Source organism: Boleophthalmus pectinirostris, unplaced genomic scaffold (genome assembly GCF_026225935.1).
Source record: "Boleophthalmus pectinirostris isolate CB_2022bp ecotype Guang Dong unplaced genomic scaffold, ASM2622593v1 HiC_scaffold_21, whole genome shotgun sequence".
In the NCBI taxonomy this organism is placed as follows: domain Eukaryota; kingdom Metazoa; phylum Chordata; class Actinopteri; order Gobiiformes; family Gobiidae; genus Boleophthalmus; species Boleophthalmus pectinirostris.
In genome coordinates this window covers 19,261,469-19,287,915 of record NW_026571175.1, presented here as the reverse complement: position 1 = coordinate 19,287,915, position 26,447 = coordinate 19,261,469, and the positions used below count along the sequence as shown (strand labels likewise).

Here is a 26,447-nt window from a genome sequence, read left to right as displayed (position 1 = left end):
AGCATGACGCCATTAAGGGGTTGTTTAGTGGATCAGTGCTGGTATAAAAATACACAGTCTGTTGAATTAAAAAAAAATAAATAAATAAAAAATAAACCCATAGTTGTTGTACTATTGCAGGAAATGGCCACATCGGGCTTCTGTAGGTTAAATTGATTTAGCATATCCCCCCTGAATTTTTTGCTTATAAATTTGCACAAACATTTTTTTTACCCAAGCACATGTATTATAAAAACACCAAACTTGGGGACAAACCGGACCACTGCACACTTTTTTAATAAAACATTGTGCACATCACAAGGAGCCATGTGAATCACGAGATGACTCTTTAATTGTGCCCACTCTGCTTCAGTTTTCCATATGAAAATATGAGTGGCCACAAAATGCATCAACTAGTAATGTGCCAAAGGGTTTGTGAGAGCTAGGAAGTTAGAATTATAATCTGTGTTTATTTATTTAATACATTTACTTGTATGAACTTCAGCTGAGTGGCAGCATTAGCTTTGAAAGATGAATGACGTGTGCCTCTCCAGTGTCATGTCCTTGTCAGCTTAGCTTTGTGGAGCTTGAATGAACACACAGAGAAAATACAAAAAATCTGACCCCATCACAATTCATAATTCAGTACAGGTGTATAACATTATTCCGTAACTAGCCCTGTGATTTTAAGCAGCTCAGCCTCAGTTCTTCTGCTGCTGCCGTGTGTTTCCATGGCTAGTTTGACAGAGCACAGTCCTGCTTTAAATGGCTCTTTTGACAAATGCCACCAGCTCGAGGGTCATGATATTTCCCCTTAATTACTGCCACATTATCACCATAAAGTACTTCCCACCTCTGCTGCACTTCTTAATTACATTGTTCTGATTGCAGTGACATGGCCTCTCATTTGCCAATGCACTTTGCAGGAAAACTAGAGCATGAACAGTGAGCAGGGTACAAGAAAAGGGGAAGTATTAAAGTATTCAACACTATCTTTACTAATGGTACTTGTAACTTGGTGTATACACTTAATCCTTAATTGCAGGAGCAACGGATGGCTCAATCATACCACACTACGACTGCACAGAGAAAACACACATTTCTTCATTTTAGGTGTAACTATCTGGCTCTAAAGCTCTTAAGTCAACATTGTAAATAAGAACGTGTTAACTATGTTTTGTATAAAATTAAGGTAACCAACTATAGGCTATAATAAAAAATAATAGCTCGTCATGACATGGTATGGTAGTAAACTATAATGTCTGTATTCAATTAGAGATGTATCTATTGCTAACTTTGAAAAGTACTGATGCATGGTTGTGACAGACGTCTGTTGTTTCTGCGATTGACACATAGTGATTAAAATGCAGCCAATTGGAGAGGTCTTACAATGTTTTTTGCCTGCTATATTTGACATTTCTTTACTTTAGAATGGTCCCACTTAGTTCAGTGTTCCAACAGGGCCTGGTGTCGGGTCAGGGAGGGAAGGGCTCTAGTGCTGGAGGTTCACCAGGTGGGCTTTATGCACTTAATGTGTCCATTACATGCAGTGCAGTGGTATTTGTTGGACAGGAGTCTCCATGAGTAAACCCTGGTATGCTTTCTCTGGTGGTCTCAAAGGTCTTCTATTACACAACACTGACTCTTGTGAGCTTAAAGCTGTGTTTTAATGCACTTTCTGTATTACTGCATGACATCACAAGGTGAGACAGAGTGTTTTCCATTTGAGAGAAGAACTCAGCCTAAATATGCAAGATTTGTGTGAATGAAACAAAACACAACTTCATGGATGTTTTTGATGAGGACACAACATTATAACATAGATTAGAAAATAATCTTTTATGCACTCCCTGAGAGTTATGTGTGAAACATCTATTCACACATTATTATATTATATTTGTCTGGTACAGGAAGGTGCGCTATAGCCATGGAAACATTTACAATACACCAAAAGCACTGTAAAGTTTCATTTCATGCAGTTGTAATATATTGTGTACTGAATGGAAAATAAGGAGATTACATTATTTCTGTCTATATGGCAAAGGACATATGAGACTTGCGGCAATATGTTTTGCAATACTAAAACACAAAACCTTTGCTTAGATGAAATAAATAAATATACACATTTTTTATTCATGGTTTCAATTGTTTATTTTTAGTATTGTTTATGCCTTTGTTTTAAATGCTGTGTATAGGAATGGAAAGATAATGTTGTTTATTGTATTCATGATGCATTGTATTCGTGTCATATTCTTCAAATAATGTACGCCACACCATTTTTCTGCGATATTGGTCAAAACATGTTTCTCTTTGGCACATTTCTGACCCACAGATTCTGGTGAAAAGTGCATTCTGATTACTGCTTCCGGTCAGTTCTGTCCTATCTCCACTCTGTTGTTTTTAAGTCAGCAATAATCCAGGGACACTCCTGCTTTTCAAACAGCTAATTACCTGCGTTAATTCCAGAATATTTTGTCCTACTTATTGAACAGAAAAACATTGCCTCTTGTGGGTTGCCACTCGCATCTATCAGGACAAGGAAAAGATTGGCCTATGCATGCAAATCTTTCTTCACATATTTTCATACATGTTTATGGGGAGTTATTCTTCTACTTTGAGACAGAGCATAAATGTGTAGGAGTCTTTTATGTGTTACTATAGCTACTGTATTGGGCTACCCATGGCTGACCTTTACATATGTGTTACATACTTAGGCATTTCAATAAGCCTGCGCTCCTGTCCAAGGTTACATTTGAGTACAATGCCCTCCTCTTAGAAGTCTCTCAGTGCTGTGATCATTCTTTTGTCAACTGTAGAAGAAAGATTGTGTTGAATATTGGCCTGCATTTGTCATTGTGTATACTGATGCAAGTGTATTCTTTGTGCTAATTTAAAGTCTGGAGAGAGGAGAGAGAGAAATTGTTATAAGAATAGGTTGGAATGTGTATATGTATAAAAAAAAAAATTAATCACGTACATGAGAAGATAGATCACTTGCTGTATCGATAACAGAAATAAAATAAAAATACATTTTCCAAACTAAATTAAGGACTAGAATAATATGTACATGTTATACACTGATGGCTTGTAATGTTACTTCAGAGAGTGTCACTGGGTGTGACCTTGTGCGCATGGGCACGGTGACCTGGCTGTACTCATTAAAACCAATGGGACGGATCATTCGCCCGTAATTGTTTTCTCCTGACAAATGGCTGGTGTGAGGCTACAGACGTCTACAGGGCCCCTCTGCCTGCAGCTCTGACACCGCACTAATGACAACTGTGTGTGTGTTTGTGTGTATGTGTGTGTGTATTTGTGTGAGTGTGTGTGCGTGCATGTGTGTGTGTATTTGTGCTTTTCGTGGGCCCTGCCTTCCTCGCTGCGCTGCGGCGTGTTTAAAGGCGGAAACACTGCAGCATTAGGCTCAACATAAGCCATTAAGGCATTTCTTCTTGTCAATCATCCTTACACCGAGTTATTGTTAACAAGGAAAGTGTTGTAGCCAACTGCTTAAAAAGTCATTATTTACTCGGGAACATACTGTGTCTGCTTCATTGTAACAAGCAAGGGGTAATTTTTGACCTAATTTTAACCATTGTTCAGCAACTTTAGCATATGTCTCTTCTTATAGACGCTTCCTATGGCCAGGCTACATGAAAGAAGTCACGATAAAAGCAAGTTTTATAAAAGAGTAATACCATCCACATTGGTTTTTAGCATGGAAATAGAATATTACATTCTATTATTATGTTATTACATAATATAATAATAACCCCTCAGAAAACATATTGTAATGTATAATGCATTTATTACCTTTGTATCAGAAGAAAAAGGTCAAGACACACAAACAAACTCCTAGTAATTATGGATTAAGAACAATGAATAGCTTTATATTTAAAATCTAATTATACTTCCCTCTATGTGCCGTCCCACCTCCCCTGCTCCCTGTGTGGTCCACCTGCTCGGCTGCACCTGTGCCATGCTCCAGTGCCCTGCTGTAAATTGTATTAGGGGACACCCCTGGCTGGCACTAATCCATCAGAAGGGCAGTCAGGCTGTGCCATTCCCCTGCATGTTCCCCACAGTGTCCAGAGAGAGAGAGGGGCCTCAGCTCTGTCCGTATCACATGACCTGATCACATGAGCGCAGAGTTGTAATACAAGGTAAATGTTTAAGGCAGTGTCTCTGCCAATCAAGTAAACTCCAATTTTCTGTTTTCCAGTTTTGTGTTAAAGAATCAGTTCTGTTCTGGAATTGTTGTTAGATTTGTACTTGAACTTGAATCTCAACATTTCTGTGTCCACGGTCAGTGTGAAGACAGTTATGGCCACATTTTAGCAGACCTTTTATCTATTATATTTGTATTATCATTAGCTTTAAGCAAACACTGTATGTTCATTTGTTCTAGACCTTTTGTTATTTCCCTGTCTTCTTTGTAGACCATATTAAAGAGAAGTCAGGTAAAACACATTGTGGATGAACATATTTTAAAAAGTAATGATTTGGCTGGTCTGGAGAGCTGGTGAAAGGTTTTTTATCATGTTGTAGAGGCATTAAAAGTGTCCTTGTGAATAAACCATGGGACAAAGGCTCAAGCATTTCTTGGTTAATTACTTTCTGAGCTGGAGAGAAGCTTGTCGATTGTATTTCACTGTACATTGATTTAGCCAATCTCAAGATGCTCAAAAGACGATTCATTAAAAGAGTGACATTATAAAAAAGGGATTAGCAACTATCGAGTGGGAACCATGGCTTACATGGGATTTATTGCTTCTACCACCAATTTAATGTATAGATACACAAAGAGTGAGGTAGAGATCAGTGATGTAAAGTATTTACTCAAGAACATATTATTATAAGAACATTTATTATCAATAACCACCAATAATGCACACATTGACACCACAGGGAGTGAGGCAAGTGTTTTCCCCATGTACACAATGGCACTTTTGGGATTCAAACCTCCAACCTTTGGATCAAGGGACAAACTCTACCAACTGACCTACTGTCATCAACTGTTTGTGGGTGCCATGTATTTTATTTCTTTATGGCAGGTCAGTGTTTTTCAAAGTTAAGGTGTCTTTATTTGTATCCTTGGGCAAATTGCGGTACGGTTACCTTTGGCAAGCTCCTTCTGGTCATATGTGGACAGCTCTTCAGTTGGTAGGTCTGCTAAATTTAGAGTTCATTTCATCCACTTTTTGTCCTACCTTGGATAATTTCTTGACTAGAACTCCATCAGAAATTATGTAGGCCACTTTTAGGCCTGGTTAAGCGCCAGATTAGACCTAGGGCCTAATCCTATTATAAATTTTATTCAGATCTGGTTGTACTCAAAAAGCCAAATCATTTATTTGGTGGTCTTGAACTGAAAGGTTTGAGATCCATTGTTTTGGTTCTACAAGTGAAATGCACTTTTCTAATTAAAAAATACATAATCTACATTTTCTTCTTTTCTTCTCTTCATCATTAGTTAAGTTCTTTATATGACATGTCTCACACGTGTTTGTGTACATTGACAGACATCCTTTAAATTAATGTTATATTATAAGAGTTATAAAACCTCTGATTGTCTGTCTTTTCCATTGGTCCACTCCATTGGAAAACCCTGCTGACATGTATTGTTGAGGTCCTATTGACTGAGTGCACTTCCAGTTGTTCAAACATGGTCACGTCCCTGCAAATTTATTCCCCCCATCATCCCCAGTGTAAAATCACTCCTCCTCTTACAGATGTTCTCTCTATGAGGGCTATAAAAAACACATTATAGTGTCGGAGCAGAGAACGGAGGGAGCGTTTCGACTGTCTGTCAACTTTTCCAAAATACCCTCAACCAAAAAGAACAGGAAGAGGGTGTCAGTGGAGTGAGAAGATGTGTTTTTAAGTGTTGACTACAAATGCATGTGGAGAAATGCAGAGTACTGTGGATCCCAGTCTAGTACACTACAGGCAGCACAGCAGTCACATGTCTGATCTTTGGTTGTCACACGAGCTGGTCTTGTACATGGCCATTGCTATGTGGACTCTGTGCAAGATGCTGAAATGAGCTCCCTTTATTTTTGCCATATCCCTTATGTCAGTGTTTCTCAAACTGGGAATCTAATATTATGCTTAATTGAGTGACTGGGTGATTTTTTTGCATGTTTCAGTTCCTTAACACTTTGACTAAAAATTACTCCAGATTTTTCTCTCCAGATTTTTCTCTTTCCTGCCATTCATTTTCATATATGTCACTCTTATAGATTTTTAACTATTCATTTAAATAGGATATTTCGATTTTCCATTGACTTCAATTGTAAAGAGCCCCCCCATACTGGTAAATTAACTTTGAAAAACTTAAGAAAAAAAATTAACACTTCATAACTTCATTAACTCCATTAGTGTTTCACTGTTTAACCTTTGAGATGCTGCTACCTTAGCACCTCAGACCAATGTAGAGTTTCACAACTGACACTGGTTCAGCTGATTGTATGCACAGCTCCAGTGGCATTGGATGACACAGCGGGTAAGATTCTGGACTTATTTTCTGAGGATCTGGGTTCGAATCCTGCTTTTATTACCCAGCATGCCATATTCTTCTCAGCTGGCACCAGTTAAACTTCATTGTGTGAGCAGAGAAACGTATTACAAGCAAAGAGCTTTTGCAATTTGTTATGTCCTGTGTAAGCTGTAGTAGTGTTGTGGTGGTTGCATCACATGCCTTGGTTCCCTGAGGTTGCAAGTTCGAAGGCCAACTCTGCTGCTGTCAACATGTCACTTGCATTAGCTTTAGCCTTTGTCTAGTTCTTTTTCAAATTTGTATTTGGTCAACTTGGTATTAGATTTTTATATTTTCTACCATAATATATTATATCCACATCTTGTAGGCGTTAGAGCTCTCTCTACTGTCACCGAAGGGAATGAACAATTAGAATTAAAAGGAGCATCACATGAATGCTATGCTAATAGAGTTTGTGTTGTAAATGTAGTCTGACTGCAGGGTGAGTCTGGAGATGGTTAATAAAGTTAAACACTGTACAGGAAAAGTCAACTATCTGGACAAAATGCAAATGTAGCATTTTTGAGTTTTCAAATAAGACAACTTTGAGGCAACAACTAAAACCTCAGGTAAATTTTGGATCATTTAATCATCATTGGTATTTGTTTATGCCCATTCCAATGGCTATAGTTGCACTGAATGCACAGTACTTTAAAAAAGTGGTGCAATGGAGCTTATATCCTGTCATGCATTGTTACTTTTCTCTCTCTTCGTCTGGTTCTTGATTTTCTACTATATTTTTCACAGTTGTCATTTTTTTAAAATATTGTCATTCATTTGCTGTAATTTTTAAATGTCAATAGAATTTTAATGAAGGCAGGGAGGAGAAAACAGTTTTAAGAAATTATAACTGAGTCTGTTAACAAAATATTTCTTATTATGTATGCATGTCAACTAATTAACCTTGTAGAGTATTTAAAAATAATGTGTTTACTTTGTGCTTCTTTTGCATTTAACTTCTGTGTCTACCTTGAGTTTATTTGGGTGAATAATACCTTGAAAAACTCACATTCACATTTGTGCATAAATGGGTTTTCAGCATGAATAGGAAAGTTTTGGAGGTCACATGTTAAACCAATGGAGTGAGAAGCCGAACATATTTCTCTTCTTAGAAAAAGTATTGAGTTGTCCATTTAGACTGTGGTGTATTTTGCTGTAAATCTCAGCTCTGGATGTTGATCTTGGAGAGCTGTGAAAGTCTCTGTTACACGTCTATTTATGTCCCGTGCCAGAGTTTTTAATGTATGCCTTCTACTATAACTGTGGGTTTGAAAATACACCCATCAACCTGGACTCCACCTCCTCACCCTGTGACAACACTCAAACAGAAGGAGACCAGGATTCATTTACTAGTTTGATTTATAGATTTAAATATTTCAGATGATCTTCAACAGGCAAACCCCATACAGAAGCAGAGGTGGGTACTAAGTAGTTACATTTACTCATGTGTATTTACTTAAGTAATTTGAGTGTAGCAGTACTTTTACTTGAGTCAAAGTTACTCTTCACACTGAGTAAGTGTGGAGCTAACTATATTGAAAGCAGTTTTCTTAGTTTTTCTTTGTCTTATGATGACAAAATGAAATGAGTTGATCATTCATGTTTCTTACACCGCTCCCTCATATATGATATACTTTGCAATTTTTTTGGATCTATCTTCGAATAAAAATGCATGCAACTTTTGTAAATGTGGTAAAATCTAAAGTCTTGTATAGCCATTTTGCAGCACCTACTTGTTACACCTCAGAGCTCCTCAGCCAGCGGGTCACCCCTCTATTGACCTGTGTCTTTAATGTTGCTCTTTACACAACACCTGACCACTTCCCCTTCTTAGTCCATGCTCAGTGGAGTGATGGAGGATGTTGACACTCTTTCTACCCCTGGGCTATAGCTATATGTTGATCAGCGGCCACATAATTACAGGTCTTCTGTGTTTATTGACAACTCCTTCATATTTGTCTCACTGCTGAAGTTCTTGTGGATGTGTGCCGCAGGTGGCGGCCCCGTAGGTGGCAGGGAGCAGGAAGCCGTCTGGTCCTTGTGCACATGTATCGGACACAGCATGTTTTTCCCCTCTGGAGGCGAGGTATCCTGTGAGTGTGTGTGTGCCTTTGCATGTCGCCGAAAAGCACTGGGGCGGCTGACTTCCAGGAACCCCCACAGCAACAACAGGCTCACTCTGCTTCCTGCTTTACACACCGTTATCACAGCGCACACACACACGCAGCACTGGGCCATTCTCTTTGCCCCGCGCAGGTTTCCTCAGAGCCGATCCCAGCGCCTCCGGCTGTCAAGATGTTTCACTGTGATTGTCATGAGAGAAGTCGCTCCCAGAGAATGGACCACAAATAGGCGCAGACAGACAACCTCCGATAACCTTACAGTTTGTGCGCTTGTTCACTTCTATTAAGCAGGGCTCAGGGTAATTGTTGGTCAGCTCAGGACAGGCCACTGTGGTTTTTGTGCCAGTCCCAAGTGCAGATAAATTAAAGGGTGGTGCCAGAAAGATAGTTTAATATATGCCTGAAATACACTTGCAAATCACAGCATGTTAACGGTGGAATGACAAGCTGTGGCTGTGTAGGAAAACCATAAGTGTAGATGCAGTGCCTACTAGTACTTTCAGTGAAATGTTTAAATGTCTTTTCTATGAAATAAAGCTAAAGACCTCCACACTAAAGTGACTTACTCATATTTGAAATAGAGCAGCTTAAAATCTTCTTGTATATTACAGACTGCAGCAAAGTCTGTGTTTTCTTGTATAAATCTCCCTCTGACCTCTCTCACATCTGAATGTGAGCTACACACACCTTGTCTTGATCTCTCTTTATCTATTCAGCACATATATATCCATAGCCAGCTGCCTTTGTGCATGTCCCATAAAGGGAACCAGAGTGCAAATGGAGTCCTCATTTTGTGCAGGTGAGAGTGCTGCAGCAGACTGTGTGTCCATATTCCCTCTGTGAGCACAATGCAAAAGCTACGATCGTGCAAAAGACAGAGGTGCACAGAGGCACAGATCAAAGAACGTAATGCACAATGGCAAAGTTACTAACAATTGCCGTTAATGGCATCATCTTCCCCCACAGAGCGCACTGGGAACTATCCCAGCTGTGTGGATAGTGCTCTCTCTGTTCTCAGAGCATTAGACAGGAGACACAGAAGGAAGTGTTCCTCAGGGTAGATATGATCGTAATCATTAGGGTCAGGGAAGATAAGCAAAATGCAGTCTGAAATTGCACACCGAAAAAAATCATAGGTAAAATCAGGTAGTGCTTGTCAAGAAAAATCTCAAGAAATATAAAAAAAAATAGATGAAACAAAACTGATTGAGCTATTGAGCAATCCTATGAAAAACAAGTGATGCACTGATTATTCCGAAACCTATTTTATCACAGGTTCACCAGTGACCAAGCCCTGCTGCTATTGGCATAATGCCTTAAACTTATAATTCAGTTATATGGGATAGCTTCATTCTTCATGTTATCATTTGTCACTGGTCCTTGGGCCTTTGTATAAAGGTCTACAGGTATGTGTATGAGACTGCAGATTCATAAACCTTTGTCTACAGCCTTGCATTTACTCATGTTTGGTTTGTGTATAATAATGATAGACATGACAGATGAAAACAACATGAGGAGTGGTCATCTGTGTCAAGCTCTTCAAATGTGCTTAGTGCATGTGTAGCAAGAATAGTGTGCCATATATAATGACAAAAACAAAACAAACAAAAAATCATCAATTTACCAACAGGAAAAACACAACAGATATGAAATGAGTTTCCTGGATAAATTATTTATTCCCAAAAATATGTTGGAAAAAGCAGCAGCTTCTTGTCCTAATGACCACCACATGGCAGACTCCGGCCCATGTCCTTGGACTGGAGTGAGATGTTTATGAGATGTTATGAACAGGCGATGGTGCATGACTTGTTCAGCTGAGCAGCTCGAGTGGACCAGTTGTTATTAGTGTAGCTTCTGCCTCATGCTCTCCCTGGCTCTGCTCCGAGATCACTTCCAGATGGCAGGGGAAAATCTTCAGCCTCTAGCTGACTGCGGCTGGGCCGACTGCACTGTTCAGAAGAGAGACGGAGAGGGCAGAAGTGTGGGGGTGTGGGCAGAGACATGCATCACAAAGGCCTACTTCTGTCCATACACTATCACACAGACTGCTGGTTCTTGTCCATGGCACTCTGTCTACTGATTGTGGAGGGCAGAGAAGAAGCTAAAGAAAAGACCTAAGGCATACATTTTACAATTTGTCTGTTAATGGATCAGTGGAGACAAATTGTCTGTAAAAAGTATATTGTTTTAATTCAATTTAACCACTTTTAGTTCAGGAATAAATGCTGTCTTAGTTTGTGTAAATCCAAACAAGAATATCAATTTATTTCATTCTGCAAGGTACCAAATATTTGTAGCCTACAGAAACCTCAAACTGATTTTTCAATTTTAATGTTTTTGTTTGTGTTTTTGTTTGTTTTTGAGCCGTTTGTTTATAAAAGCCATACAACTCCTTTAACAAATACAAGTGTAAGCTTATGTTGGACCTTGGCATTGGTGCAGCCATAGTAACAAATCACAACAGTAAATACGTTTGGTCTTGGCTTGACCCTGTAGTACATTTTCCAACCTGTTTTAGGACAAACAGATGCGTTCTCTGCCCCCTTCTCCGGGTGCGCGCTCTAGGCCACGCCCCCCGCCACCTGGCTCCGCTGCGCACCGCCGACTGGAGGCAGAGCGCAGTGACTCCTCTGCACAGCACCCACTGACTCCTCTCCACAGCACCCACAGCCACGGGACACGGACCACCGCCTCGTTCGCCGTTTGTTTCGTGAATTAAACTCACCAGAACAGAGCACTATTTTAATTGCGCTGGACCGGTTGGACAAAGACGACTAGACTAGACTGCATCATTCCTCTGCATCTCTTTCGCTCCTCTTTTGCTCCCATCCCGAATGTCCCTGTGACTGACCACTACTCATTTGTGCGCGCATTCTTGTACGTCTTGTTTTCCTGATTGTTCCAAGAGCGCAGAGCTGGGAGACAGTGTTCGGACTCTGGTTCGCGCTCCCGGGAATCAGAGAAGGGGACCGAGCGTGGACTCTCACCCGGACTGGAAATTATTAAGCCCCCTCACATCAGCGTGCCGCATGGTGGGAATTTCTACCTCCTTGCAGTGTAAGTACTCTCTGCCTTTATCTCTCATCTTTTTTTAAGTTACGCATAGGCTACCTGTAAGTAATTGTTGTTACAAAGGTGAAACGATGGCTGTATGGCTTGTTTTGTCAACAGAAGTTTTACGCAGCAGCGGGCTCTCAATTGTCATTTTCATCTGTGATACTGGAGCATCCTAGCGCATATTACACATTCATTTCTCATAAAGAAAGAGTGTGTTAAGTCCGTCCAGAAAATAATCAGACGGAATTACAAAAAAAGTGTTCCACTAAATAAACAAATCATTAATGATCACATTAAATATAATAGTTCAATGATAGTTTATTCCTACATAGATGAGTTCAGTTTTGTAGTTTTGTTTTTGTTTGTTTTTCTCCTTGGAATGAAAATAACCTGTCTTCACTATGTCTCAGATCAGACGTGGCTTCTATTTCTTCTCATTTCTTCTTAATTTCAGCTCTGGAGAGAGTTTTGAAATTTTTAAGTTTTCCAGTTGGTAATTTGAAAACATCCCTCAGAGCTGTCACTATCAGTCTTGTGGAGTTTCAATCAAAATCTTGATATTAAGATTGCGAAGTCGTTAACAGATTCTGGACATGGTTTTATTAGGAGTTTGAGACATATTTACACCGTAGAAAGTCCCAGAACTCAGTGCCTCAGAGGTGAAAATGTTACCTTCTTTTATTGCTGTTATTTGTGCTTATGAGGTTGCATTATCTTGGCCGCTGGTGTGCCTCTGCTTTCATTTCACCATACCTTACTGCAGTGGTCATGGAGCTTAAATTGGCCACATTCTTTATCGTGGCATGCCTTATATTTCCTCGCCTTAGCCACCGGGACTTCCATTTAAGTTGAGTGAAAAGACTATTACCTGGTGTGTGTGTGTTTGGGGAGATAAAGGCGCCATGGACACACAGTGGACTAAATGAAAGGTAAACAAGGCAGATGATGAAGTGAATGAATCAAAATGCTGTGTGCGAGTTATCATTGCCATTACATTGTATGTGTGTGTGGGGCTATTGTGCTGTGGTCCAGGCTCTGCAGCATCCTCAGCCCATCTGTGGACCCTATTACCTCACACCTGTTCCCTCCCTGTCCCAGAGAGAGAGGGGTCAAACGCATTATGCCACGCACACAATCTAAAATATTGGTTGGCTTTTATTTCTACGTTAACTGTTCTTGAGATTCAATGTTAATAAAATCATCTTGAAGGGAAAAACAGTAATTTCCCATAAAGCTTGTGGGCCATTGCCAACTGCTTCATGACACAGATGTTTGGATGGTTTCCATATTTGTACAGTGAGTAAGTGATGCAGAGTCAACATGCTAGTATTTGAGTCTTTCTCTTGAATAGCTATGCAATATGGTTTGCAGCACTATTACATCCTTAATAAATTTGTTAAAATGCACTTGAGAGGTATTGCAGTATTTACAAATATTTGTAGACCACGATAACAAATTTTGAAGTACAATTTATAGAAGAAAATATAGATGATAAATGATAACACTGAAACACGTTTAGGTCACTGACACAAAATAATACAGTAGATTTATACCTCAAAAATATTCAAAATGTACAATATGGTTAAAAAAAAACATGAGTTGCAATAAATAAATCACAGATTGAAATACTTAATACTCAGTTTGAATCTGTAATGAGTCATAGAAGTTATTAATTCAACCCTTTACAGCTTAAATCTGATCATATTGGTTAAAAATAACAAAAAAAATTCCCAGAAGTGCAAAGAAAATGTACACACAATAAATATTGATGAAAAATATATTGTTCCTACTATCATACATTGAAAGCAGATATAGTAATTATCGTGACAGGCCTAAATATTTGTTATGCAATTTATGTTCACAGCAATAAAAATGATTCCCTACCAGACAGACATTTTTTCTGAATTATAACAAAACTATAATGTGTACGAATTGACATAGTGCATGTTAAAAGCTGGCTTACCTCTCCTTTAAGCTGTTCTTCCTTCTCGCCTGTTACAAGTCCCTGTGTGAATAATATATGAAGTGTGAGCGCTCATAGCCGTACACAGTGTGCCCTCTCAGATCGATCGACCCATTGATGGTTATCAGCGAGAGGGCAGTTCTCTTCTGCGCTTATTGAATTTCATCACCCATGAAAGAGCAGCAGCGGCAGTACAAAGCCCAGGCAGGTAGTGTCCGCCGCGAGGAAGGGTCCAGCTCTTTGTTTTATTGTGCTTGTGAGCTGGCCTTTACTGGTCCTTATTTAATGTCAAAGTCAACTGTGAGCACTACAAACTGATTTTATTGGTGTGTTTTTACTCCAGATAACATGAAAGCTATACTGCAGATGCCAGCAGGGAGCAGTCTGGTGGGTACAAGGATTTGAACCAGAAGTTGCAATGCAGCCAAGGGGGATACAGCTACAACAGTTTTATTAGCAAAGTCCCATATCTGGATAAATAAAAGTGATTGTATATATGAGGATATCCAGCTAAAGATGTTGTAAAGTAATTAAAAGCACACAGTAGTCTATATGGTAAAAATGTATAGTAGACGCACCAGAGTAGGTCATATTTTAAGACCACACTTGTCACTATGGAATTTTAAAAGTCAGTAGCAAATGTTGTATTATAATGGAGCTTATTTTTTCAAACATGAATTTACACCCATTATGTTTTGAGGGAAATGTAGGGCTATTCAAAACAATTGTAATTCTAAACCTGCACGCATCAAAAGTATAAAATAGAGGATTTTATATTGCCGTAATAATCATGTATGAACAAGACACTTTAGTATTATGTCAGGCACCATTCACTTCTCCCTTATACACTATTACCAGTATTGCCATTGAAAGGCAGACTTATCACGATAACTCATTTTGAAGTACGATATATTGCTGGAGATGATAAATGGTAATATTGGGACTAATGTATGTCACTGACACAGCAACCGAAGAACAGCTTTAAACTACAAAAACTACTATAAATCTACAATATTGTTAAAATCATGAGCTGCTGTAAATAAAATAGCAGAATGAAACACTTTAGTACTTAGTGTGCATCTGTAATGAGTCACAGAATTTATTAATTTAACCTTTTACAGCTTAAATCTGAATGTATAGCTAAAACATCACCAAAAATCTCCGAGTGGTGCAACGAAAAAAGTATAGATAATATTGAAGTCGATATTGTAATTATTGTGACAGCTATAAAAACCTGCATCTCATTCCTTATGCAGACGATGCCTATGTCATTAATTAGAGAGACATCTGTGCAGGTTATCAGTTGTGGCTGCTGATTGGATCACACAGTTCAACATATGAGCCGCAAACACAGACAGGAGCCTTCGAATCGTCTGCAGTGTGCACAGACCCGGATTGAGTCACTAATTAACTTTCTCCCAGTGTATCTTCCATCCGCAGACAGACAAGCATCCCTCTCTCTCTCTCTCTCCTCCACTGTTCCTACGTGTGACGTGAATGCCCTGCTCAATGTTTATTTTCCTGCCTCCATCTGGACTGGGTTGATATTGTAATCGCACTAATGCACATTGCGTTTCACTCACACACACGCTTACACACACATTAGCACGCACACGCTAACACACACGAGCCGCCTTTTCTTATTCCAAAAGATAAGGCGTTTGGATGAGATTGGGGGCTGTGAATGCGCCAAGGGAGAGAGAGAGTTCACATGTAGGTGTCTGCACAGAAGCACAAAGGGACAGGCACACAGGTTTATTATAAGGAAAAGTCTGGGCTCACTGTTGGAAAGGTAAAAGTATTGGAAAGGTGATTTTAAAGATGGCATTGGTGATAATAAGAAAGGCAAAAGAAGATAGTGACTCACATTCAAAGATTACACTGTGATGTGTATTTGGGTGGTGCATAAAAGTGAAACTGTTTTTGTAGTACTGTAGATTGGTCCATTTTGAGGCATTGTTGGAAGAATAGAATTAACACTTCTGTTCACTGTATCCATTTTAATAACCAGGGCAATATTGCCAATAAAACATCATTCTTACATACTATACAACCCTTGCATTTACATTTTCATTAGGAGTCTGTGATCATTGGTGGATTAAATCTGAGGATGCACTATGAAACTATGAAACAATGTTTTTCAGAGAAATAGCAATTAGATATTGTTCCAAAATGAAACTTTAGTTTATGTCGTAGTTAGGAAAAAGGGTGAAATTCCTCTCTGAAAAGGCGGGGCCTTTCAGTTCTGCAGTTTTGAACAGGAAGTCAATTGTCCCATTTCTATTATCAGGCCATTGTAGATCAATATTGTGGTTTACAATGAAGAAAAAATTATGATGTAATTATGTTTTTGTTCAATATTAAATACCAGGAACAGAACATAATATGTCTACTGTAAAGATGTATTGATATTACCAAGTGGAAAAGCAGGATTCTAGTCCCACCACACCGCTGTGTGGAGAGTTCAATTGTCAAACATATGAGAAGTTGTGGACACTGATCTGTCAGGACCAGCAGCTTTTGTTTGGTGATTCCAGAGGCACTGCACACAGCTGTGATTGATGGGGCGTACGAGCGGTGAAACGGCGCGATTAGGAGCCCCTTTCTCCTTAGTTCACTGGAGGACAATTGTTGAAGAATGGAGAGGCTGGTGTAGCCGGGAGTCCATAAAACCCTGACCGTAAAAAAGTCTTTTTTTGTCCAAGAACAGAGGACAGGTTTAAAGGAACCAACAGGCAGAAAATCAGACAAATTGATAGAGACAAAAGCATAAGTGAGCACATTATACCTATACATGTCATGCTTTTGTGGTTCAATAAAACCTGCACCGATCATCCATAACATTATGACCATTATCTCATCATCATGGCACCTGTTAGTGGCGTTATACATCTCCAAAACTGCAGCACTGGTGGGGTGTCCTCTGTCTGTCAAAAAAGCTCCAAAGAAGGAACAAGTCTAGTCTTTGTGCTCCTCAATATGTGACTCACTGCTCAGTTCTTTCTCATTAATTTTGATGTATGGATCGGGACGTGTGCTTTGTGAAAAGGGCAGCCTGGTAAAAAGCAGTGTAATTAAGATCCAGCGGCAGAGTGGGAGAGAGAGAGGATGGAGGGAAGAGAGATGGACGATCAATAGATGCAGACAGTGGACGGTGTGTTTTTTCCATGCCAGTATCGATGTGTTCAGTCAATTACAGCCAGAGGAATAGTGTGTATGTTCATAAACGTGTGGTTAAAATGACTAACACACTTTGGTCGTGAAGATGCTGTTGTCTATTGCCAGTAATGAAGAACCTGTTTCTGATTTGAATTGCATGTTGGGTATTGTAGTCTGAGGAGGGCTCCCAGTTGTTGCCAGCTTGTGTCATATGGGACATGAGTCAGCAGGTGTCTAAAAACATGGATTGTAGGAGTCAATTATAAAGAAATGGCTACTAAGAAATAAAGGTGTGAAGGGTAGGATTTGTGAGGTCTGGATAAAGAAATATATACTACACATTGGATTTTTTACATGCCAACTAAAATTATGTAATTAGAACATTTCTCAAAAGTGTATTTATTTCTAAACAACATGAACAGGTGTTGAAACTGTATTTTGAAAATTACAACTTTAGAAAAAAAGAAAGAACAAAAATGGCCAGAAGAAAACAAATAAAAAGTCTATAGTATGGTGTGCTGAAACTGTCATCCGAAAATTGTCTGCCATGAAAAAAAAAAGCAAAATGGGACAAGAAAAAAGAAAAAAATCTTTAACTATTATAAAAGTGCAGTTTCAAAAGAAGCCTACATAAAAACATTGACATTTCCTTCTAACAATCATCAATTTTATAATCTATGAAAAAGCATGTTGACTGGTCCACTTAACAGGTTGAAAATAGCGTAAATAGATGTGTTTTGCTCAGGTAGAGGCCAGCACACCTCTGCGACCCCAGCTGCTCTTATGGATTCGCGATTGACAGCACTTCGGTCGGCGCATCTGTTCCCCTCCTCCCTCCCTCCATCATCCCGCCGCCATATGGACATGTCATCCTCAGCTGCGCGTTTCATCGTAGCGTAAATGATGTGTCTCCATGGTAACCCGACTCCACTTTTAGACATGTGATATGAATTATGTTTTTAGCGGCACACCCCACTTGTCCAGGTTGTCTAAACACACACTTTTGAAGATGTACCTTGACATTTATAAAGCACTCCGTATCAGCTGCAGTCTTTTCCGATAACATTCGCGATATTCCTGATGTCTCCGAAGTTTTATGGCTTCTGGAGTGAATGGATATGTTTGCGATGAAGCCATTTGTGGAAGAATCCAAGTTTTTTTTTTTTTCACAGAGGATTTAAACAGCTCCAGATTGCGGTGAAAACTCCTAAGTCTCGAAGCGCAGACTCTCACGAAGCAATAAAAATACAGGGGAGAGAATAAATCCATCTTCCCTTGTAAGGTAATTTTTTTGCAGATGTTTTGAGATATTTGGCCCGAGTGTTGCTAATTTCTTACCCATCTGTTTCCCCCCCATGCGTCTTTATCAACATCTGGTTTTGAGCGTAGTGCAGAACAAGTATCCTTTATATGCCAAAGGGTTCCCTCTTCGACCTCTGCTTGTGCGATTAACTACCGCTCCCTCTTTGTATTCACATGTGCTAGCCATTACGGACTCATACCCTTCTCAAAATGTAATAAGTTTGAATTTGAGCTTGAGATAAAGCCTTATTTTGGTCCTGAGTTCACGCTTTCCATAAGGATTCTCTTGTGCCTCCCCAGTGAGAGGACAAATTGAGTGTGGGGCTGTTGGCTTGGAGGTGTTTTAGTGAAAAGAGAAGTGTCTGCCTTGCCCCTCGGATCTCTGTGTGTGCGCATCACCATGACTCAGAGTTATAGGAGTAAACTGGGATCAAGAGGTTACGACCATTTGGTTGTCTTGGTAACGATTTTGATTCTGTTTGCCTTGTTTTTCTCAAAGTTGGGGGGTCATTCATTGTTGTTCTCTGTCCAGATAGTATCAGCTGCAGGGCAGGGAATCAAAGGGGCCTTCACGATTCAATACAATATATGATAACTGATGTGCTACACATGGTACTCTGTGATATACTACATTATTGTATCTATCGATATATCGATACTAAAACCCCTAATCAACGGTAATACCTTCCACAAAAAAAAAAAAAAAATTCAAATAATATACACGGTAACACTACATTTATTGAGGATGACTTCGTGATTACTTAATTAAAAGTAAGGACTTGGAGTTAGGATAGTAATTAAGTATGCAAGTTAGTAAGACTGAATTTTCTTAATAAACTAATTGTTCAGTGTGAATTAAGTGGCTAATTAAATGAAGTTTTTTATTAAGTATTACCAAATATATCAGTGTTTACCAAACTGTTTTTCTTGGGACCCATATTTTAAATGTCACAAACCTTTGCGACCAAGTCAATAGACATTATTCATAAATCATAAAAATAAAGGTGGATTTGACCATTACTGAACATTAATGAGGATATTTTATTGTTGACTGAGTGATCGTGTCTCTCTTAACAATTAGTATTACTGACATTTTAAACAGTAAGAAACAGTAATTCAACCAGCAATAAAAGGATCCATAATTTGCCTATTTGGAGATTAAATGTAGCCCATTTCTTTTTCTTTTCAGCATTCAATTGAACCAGCAATACTGGAACAAAATAGTCAATAAAATCATTATGAAAAGATTAGAAATTATACAAAACATGTCTTAACATTTCAACCTACATACAGAGGCAACAAGGCAACCCCCCAAAAATCTCTTGCGACCCACCTGAGAGTCACGACCCAGTCTTTGGGAAACATGAAATAAATGATTCTTAACACATTCAATATGAAACACCAGAAAGTAGCTGTACAATAGCTTATATTGTTCACATCACACATATCAATCAGTGTTGCATTTACAGAATATTTGAAGTCCTCAGGGTGATTCAGTTATTAAATAGCCATTGCATTCATTCATCACAACTCTTTTTTAATTCCATATACCTCTCACAGTCTTTAGCAGCATTACAAAAGCATGCTGAGTTCTTTGTTGTTGCCTGTTTGAAGTCCTTCAGTAAAGAAGTATCAGCTATGTAAAATGTAGGTTAGCTGCAGGTCAGCGTTTCTCATCTGATCATTGTAACTGCTGTCAATACGACTTTACTAATACATACGTGGCGGTACTTGTTGAGGTGATGCTGTCATATGGAATGACAAAAATGGAAAAATACCGTATGAAAGAAAGTTCTCATGAATGGATGGATGGGAAAATTGTGAGTTGTAATTTGGTGGAGCCATGTTGGTTGTCTGGTGAGTGTTTGTGGCTCTGCACTGTGCCATTTGGACATCAGCATTCTTGAAACTGTGCAAGCAAAAAGAGGGACATATTTAAGAGCTCTAACCACCACCAAGTGATGCCAGAAACCACAGGAGACAGGAGCCTGTGAGGGACAAAAGAAATAACATGGAGTGGATGTAAAACACTATTTATGAGTTGCTGAGTTTTCCTGGTATACTCTCACATTGAGTGTTTTGGAAGTGTGGCAAAATCACATCAAATGAGCAAGGCTATATTTAACTCATGAATGTTTCTGTACAGTGGGTCTTAACCACAGCTATACCATGTGCACTATATATAGCAGCTCTACTGTAATAGGAAATTATAGTGTTACTGGGGTTTAGAGGTAAATGCTGTGTTAGTGTATGTAAGGGGGAGAAAAGCTTAAAGTGCCAGAGTCTTGGTTGTGCGGGGCTTCTTGTTTTCAACATAATTGCCGCTCTGAGTCAGCCGAGCTCTGTGACATTGAAAATTTTTTTTATACAACTGGTTTTGGAATGTCAAAGATTATTTAAACATGTTTTTTTTTAATTAGTCAACTAGTCAAGTGATTATTTTGACATGTTTTAAAGTAGTATCAGTGTTAATTGTCTGCAAAAGGGGGTAGAAAACATAATATACTCCTCTTTCTGCTCCTTTACATGTATTTCTTGTATGTTTAACGTTATGACACCTTTGTCTTTTACATTTTATAAATTAAAAAAACAAAAAAAAAGTATTGTACTGCTGAGATTTTTATAGAATAGTCCTTTATCTCAATAAAGGTTCAAATATGTTGTAATATTCTGGTAGATTAATATTATTATATAAGTGTATTACTGATGAAAAGTAATAATACTGCTTGTTACAAAAGGACTTTTACCATAGTTTGACCTTACCATTATCAGAATACTATTACGGTTATTTTAATAGTCACGAAAATACTAGATACCAGTGCTACAGTGGGTGGGTTGCATCCTTTTCACCAGAATATTCACTACCAGAAAGTCTTCTTTTTTTTTTGACTCTAAATACAAGTTTGTTTGTTTTTTTTCAACCTCATATATTTTCAACTGGCATTTTAATTGGTGAGTGGTCCATCTGGCCCACCAAAGTACCATATCAATTGCTACTGTAAGGTTTTGGAAAGTCCTTCTTTATATTGTGTACTACATTGTGCGTGCTTCCTGACAGCTCTGCAGTGGTCGTCATGGAAACAGCAGGTACTTGTACATGTACGTGTTTCACCTGAGACCCCCCGAAATAGAGCAGGGATCAGGGCTGGTCAGGAGGACAAGAGCTCCAGGACTGTGCACATTATGGCCAGAGTCTTGTATGTTTCTGTGAGGGTCAGTTGAGAGGTGGCTGCAAGGTTTGTCTGTCTTCAGTGAGAAACTATACAAGACTACTGGGTGTGCTATGAATTAAAACATCTCTAAACATGAAAAGTACATTAGGATATATTGTGAGTAGAGGTGGGTGATATTGGTAAAAAATTATATGTCATTATTTCCTAATACATCCCAATAATGATATTCAAACACATCGATCCAACAGAAATGTGCTCAAACACAGCTTTAAATTAGTTGAGGTTTAATTCAAATTACACTCAAAATATAGCTTTATACCTTATTTAAAAGTTTATAACATTGTGTTTTGTTTTTGTTCAGTCTTTTTGCTACATTTATTGATTTATTTTAGCTCTTTTTGATCCTTTCCTGAAGGATAGAGAGAGAGATCCAAGTGAATTGAGCATGTCCAAAGATAACAGTGCCTGTGTGTCTAACTTGGTCCGCAAATTAATTTAAGTAGCTGTTCTTTTACTGGTACTCCTTTTCACATACATGGCAGCTATTCACCATCACATACAAAAGCATATTTTAACATTCCTAGGTCAGCCTGCATAGCTGTAGTGTGGGATACTGTACTGTACTTGATTAGTCCTGCATTATCTCAGAGTGTCCCGTCACAGACATCCTGAGCAGGCCAACGTCCACACCCTGCCTCCCCGGGTTCCCATCCTTTCCATCCTTTCCACCCCCCCCCCCCCCTGCCCTCTCTCTCCCCCTCTCTCTCCTCTTTCTCCTCTCTCTCCCCCTTCCCTCTCTCCCTCTCCGGTTCCTCTCTTTCTGGTACTCCGCTCTGGCTCCTGAGGCAGTGGGGCTATCTCTGGACACTGCCGGTTCCTCTCATTCTGCCGCTCTATTGTGTGGAGCGCTGGGTTTGGTCGTGGATCCCGGGGCAGCCCAGGCGGGAGGGGTCAGAGAGGGGGGAAGGGGGGGTCAGAGGGGGGAGGCAGGAACGGCCTGGTTCCTGTTGCTGTGTGAGTTAAAGGAACTGTGGCACCGCTTCCATTAGAGCTGCAGATATTTTGAGCCGACAATATTGTGTGAGATGTTTGGGCGTCTTGCTTTGATTTAACCATATCAGAGTTTTTTTGGAAATACCATTTTTTAGTTCACAATGCCCTTTGATTTGGGCCTAACATTTACAGTTGTCAATATAGCAATTACTTAACAATTACAATGTTATGATTTACAGAAAGGTGATTTCAAATTTAACTTGACTCTTCTTAAATTAACTGTATTTTGCTGTGTGAGAATCTAGACACATTGCTATTTCATTATAAGTAAGAAAGACTTAATTCATAATGAACAAATACTTTATTAAGATTCAGGCTTAGTAACTGCGCCTATAAGGGATTAGGGTTAGGATTTAGGATCTTGGTAATTATGATTATAATACTACAAAAGTTATTATCATGCCAGAATCATCTTTAATATGACGAATTAAAGTGTGTTATTATAAAACAATTTTAGTGGAAACCCATAGTCTGTAATTTCTCTTGCTTTCATAGCTGTGATGTGCTCAAGTCTGTCCAATTGACAAAACACTGTCACTGTCAGATAGTTGGATTGACAGCTGGCAGGTGTTCAAATGTACTGTTAGCGCCCCCTAGTGACACGTACACTATACCCTCCCTTTGTGTAAGTCATCCTGTCAGCACAGCAGCATATTTCTCTTTGTCTTCTCTCTAAACGCTGCGCTCTTCCTCAGTCACTTCCTTGTTTTGTTTTCTTCCTTTTCACTTGTCGGCTGGTGTCACTAGTGCCATCTTGTCATGTCTGGTGTTGCCACAAATCAAGTGCCCCATTCATCTGGTGTCACAGTGCTACAGAGAAATGTACAGCAGCAGCTCTCGAGCCATGAGCGGCCGCTGACTGCCACCTCTCCACTCCATCACTGGACACAGCATCAGATTGGAACCAGGCCAAGGCTCTCAGGGCTGGGTACAGGGAGGGAGGTGTGAGGGAGGAGAGAGGTTGCTGTGTGAGAAAATAGAAGAAAATTGAATTATGAGAATCATGAGAATGGTCAAATGAAATGAGTGCAGCTCTCCCATTACGGAGTTGATGAATGTGAAGATATTTAATTCACCTTCAATTAAACAAGTCAACTGACAGCTGTTTGGGCTGTGGACTGGTTTGACTATGCTGAGTTTTAATTATATAGTTGGGGCTCACTATAAGTTTTAAACTCTCTCAAGTTCTGAAGAATCATAAAGTGGATTTTGATGCTTGCAATATATAGGATGGGACAGTATCAACAAATGTCTTGAACATAGTATTATACTTGGCAATGTTGTGTAGTGTTGCCTCCAAAAAACATAAGGAATTGAATCTAAATTTAAATTTAAATTTGACACAATAATCACACAAACCCAATGTTTTCACAGAAATGAAGATGTCTAATAACTTATCTGCTTTTCTTATATCATGTACATTATTGGATAAGCTGATATGTCATTATTATCAATTTGGTCCCATGTTTACCTAAACATGTAGCGACATGTGTTGTGTATGTCTCTGCATAATTACAAATGATACTTACAGAAGCATTTAGGCAGAGCACTGATGTGGTCATGAGCAGATGAGACGATTGGAGAGTCCAGCCACACACACCGTCACATATACATCCCCAAAGCAAAAAAGTCATTTGTTCTAGCTCATTAGCATGTATTGTGGCGAGCGGGTGTAACGCACTAAAAGGTGAATTGCTTCCTTTCATGAATAGCGTACCAGTCGACAGCCGCAGCCGTGATGGTGGTGGGGGTGCATGGGTGTTGGGGTGTGTATGGGGGTGTGGGGGGTCCAGATGGCTGGGGACCTGCCGCACACACAGAAAGGCTGAGGCTGTTTTTTCTCTGATTGCAGTGTTTCCACCATGGCCTCGTTCTTCTTTTTCACACTTCCAACACAAGCCCCACATGTACATACCCCCTTTGTGTGGAGCTGTGTTCATATGCAGCTATAAGGAAAAATACAATGTGCTATTTATGACCTACTGTAAGAGTGCCCATTCTAAAGCCAGTATATGCTGTAATGTAGTTTCCTTTCACACAGTATACTCCAGATTTCCACAAATTATGGTTATTCAATTTATAGTTGCAACAAACAAACATTTCATTACTACATGTCCTTGAAAAACTGATTTACAAGTGTATTCTGATATATACCTTTTCATTATCTACAGACATAATAGCTGGCTGTCATCCATCAACCCACTGATTGGAGGTTCTATTCCCATCGATCACTTTGCATACTGTTGTTGTACTCTTGAGCAAATCAATTTGTGTTATCCATGTATGTATAACAATGAGTATGAGTATGCAATAATTCAGTAATTATAGTAGTCAAAGAAGTCTGGCTTTTTCTGCCTTTATCTAAAAGGTGCATTGTGTAACTTTTCTGGTGGAGGTCAAGTGCTTTTCTTCATGGAGATGTTATGAATTTGTCTGGAATGTTTCACAGTATAGCAATGAACATTTCTATATTCATGGAGATCAAACCAGGTCAAGTTATGGATCAGATCTGTGGAGAGGCAATAGCGCTCACTGTCAGAATACTTGTTTTTCTAGGTATTTTTGAAGCTATAAAACCACCTGTAATTGAATAAATGTAAGGTAGCACTGTTTAATGTCACAATGCAGAACATTCCAGGCAGAGCAATGGCATATCCATAGAAACAAGAAGGTGATGGACCCCAAACAAAAAGTTGCATACTGCATCATTAAAGTTAAATATACATTGTGTATGTTTTGAATTTGCACTTGAATTGACTTTAAAAGATTGTTATTGTCTTCTTGCTGCGGCCTGATTTCGTCACTTCTAAATGTGTCAATTGAATTTGAGTTTGTTAAAATATTTCCGTCTTAAAATCTGACACATTTGGATCCTTTTCTGTTTTGATCACTGGAGTATGCTGAGGTGATTTTGAGTTTCGGGCAGGTTACGTCAGATTGCACTGACGATGAGACCATTTTGACGACAGAGGATAAGGATTGGAAAAGAAGACTTGCCCTCCCTTATGTTCCCTCTTCCTGTTTTGTCCAAACTTTACTCACTTCTGTCTTTCCCTCTGTTCTGGATCCTGGATCCATACTGGGATGCCTTGTGTCTCTATTGTGCAGGGGGGCTCTGTCCACACTGTCGAAACAAAAATATGTCTAGAGTTGTAGTCGACTAAATGATTTCTTGGTCCATTAAAGAAATTCTGCAGCAATTTGTTGACTGGTAGGGGGTGTGATAGTCTATGTTTATGTCTGTGATCCCACCATGTGTCCTACCCAAACTGTGTACAGGAGCTCACGCAAAACAAATACTGTATGTATACAAAATATTTATTCAACTAATAACTATTTGGCTGACTAAGATCAATTCATCCAGTGTTTCTCAAACTCAAATCCTGTTTAGATGATACACAAATATCCAAGCAGGATATTTGCTGAAATTAGAGTTACTTTAAAGGTGCACTGTGCAATGTTTCTGGTGGAGGATCTGCTACCTGCTTGTCTCCATGGAAATGTTATTGCTCTGTCTAGAATGTTCCACAGTATAGATTAAACCTATCTACCATGAGGGAGGCAAGCAGGTAACAGCACTATGCAACATTATATTTAAGATCTGTAGAGAGTCACCCCGATTCACAAGAGAAATTATTGTGTTTTTGAGTAATAGAAACACTCGTAATGAATAAATGCTACATGGAATATGTTTAATGTCATACCATGGAACATTTCAGGGAGAGCTATCTCTATTTTAGACCTGGTCAGAACTTGAATAGTGCAGTTTTAGACATAGTTTAGATGTAGATCAAGAATTTTTGGATTAATCAATTAAACAATCCTTTCTTCATATCTGTTGTTGTTGATGTGGGGATTGAGAAGGTCAGAGCAAATCTTCAGTTCGACCTTCAAAATGTTTAAATTTGTTTGAATGGTGTGTGTGTTTGCGCTGCATTTGAAGTGACATTAATGTTTAGATTTTGTGTTTGAGTATATAACACCCCTTCATAAGTACACTTTTTCTTTCAATAGTATCTTTTTATCCAATACATTTTTCTTTCTCTGTTTATTTTATCAGCTGCCTGGAATGAAAAATAAATGCTTATTCGTTTTTTTTT

At 39.0% G+C, this 26,447-nt stretch overlaps 1 protein-coding gene across 1 annotated transcript in view; it reads left to right on the top strand.

Annotated features, from left to right (window-relative positions):
• Window positions 1-11,640: 11,640 nt before the first annotated feature.
• Window positions 11,641-26,447, top strand: part of runx1t1 (RUNX1 partner transcriptional co-repressor 1) — a 55,442-nt gene continuing 40,635 nt past the window's right edge. Inside the window, 1 exon segment of the mRNA XM_055157293.1 lies at window positions 11,641-11,697. Within this exon segment, the coding sequence (XP_055013268.1) occupies window positions 11,670-11,697 (28 nt within the window). The 5' untranslated portion in view covers window positions 11,641-11,669.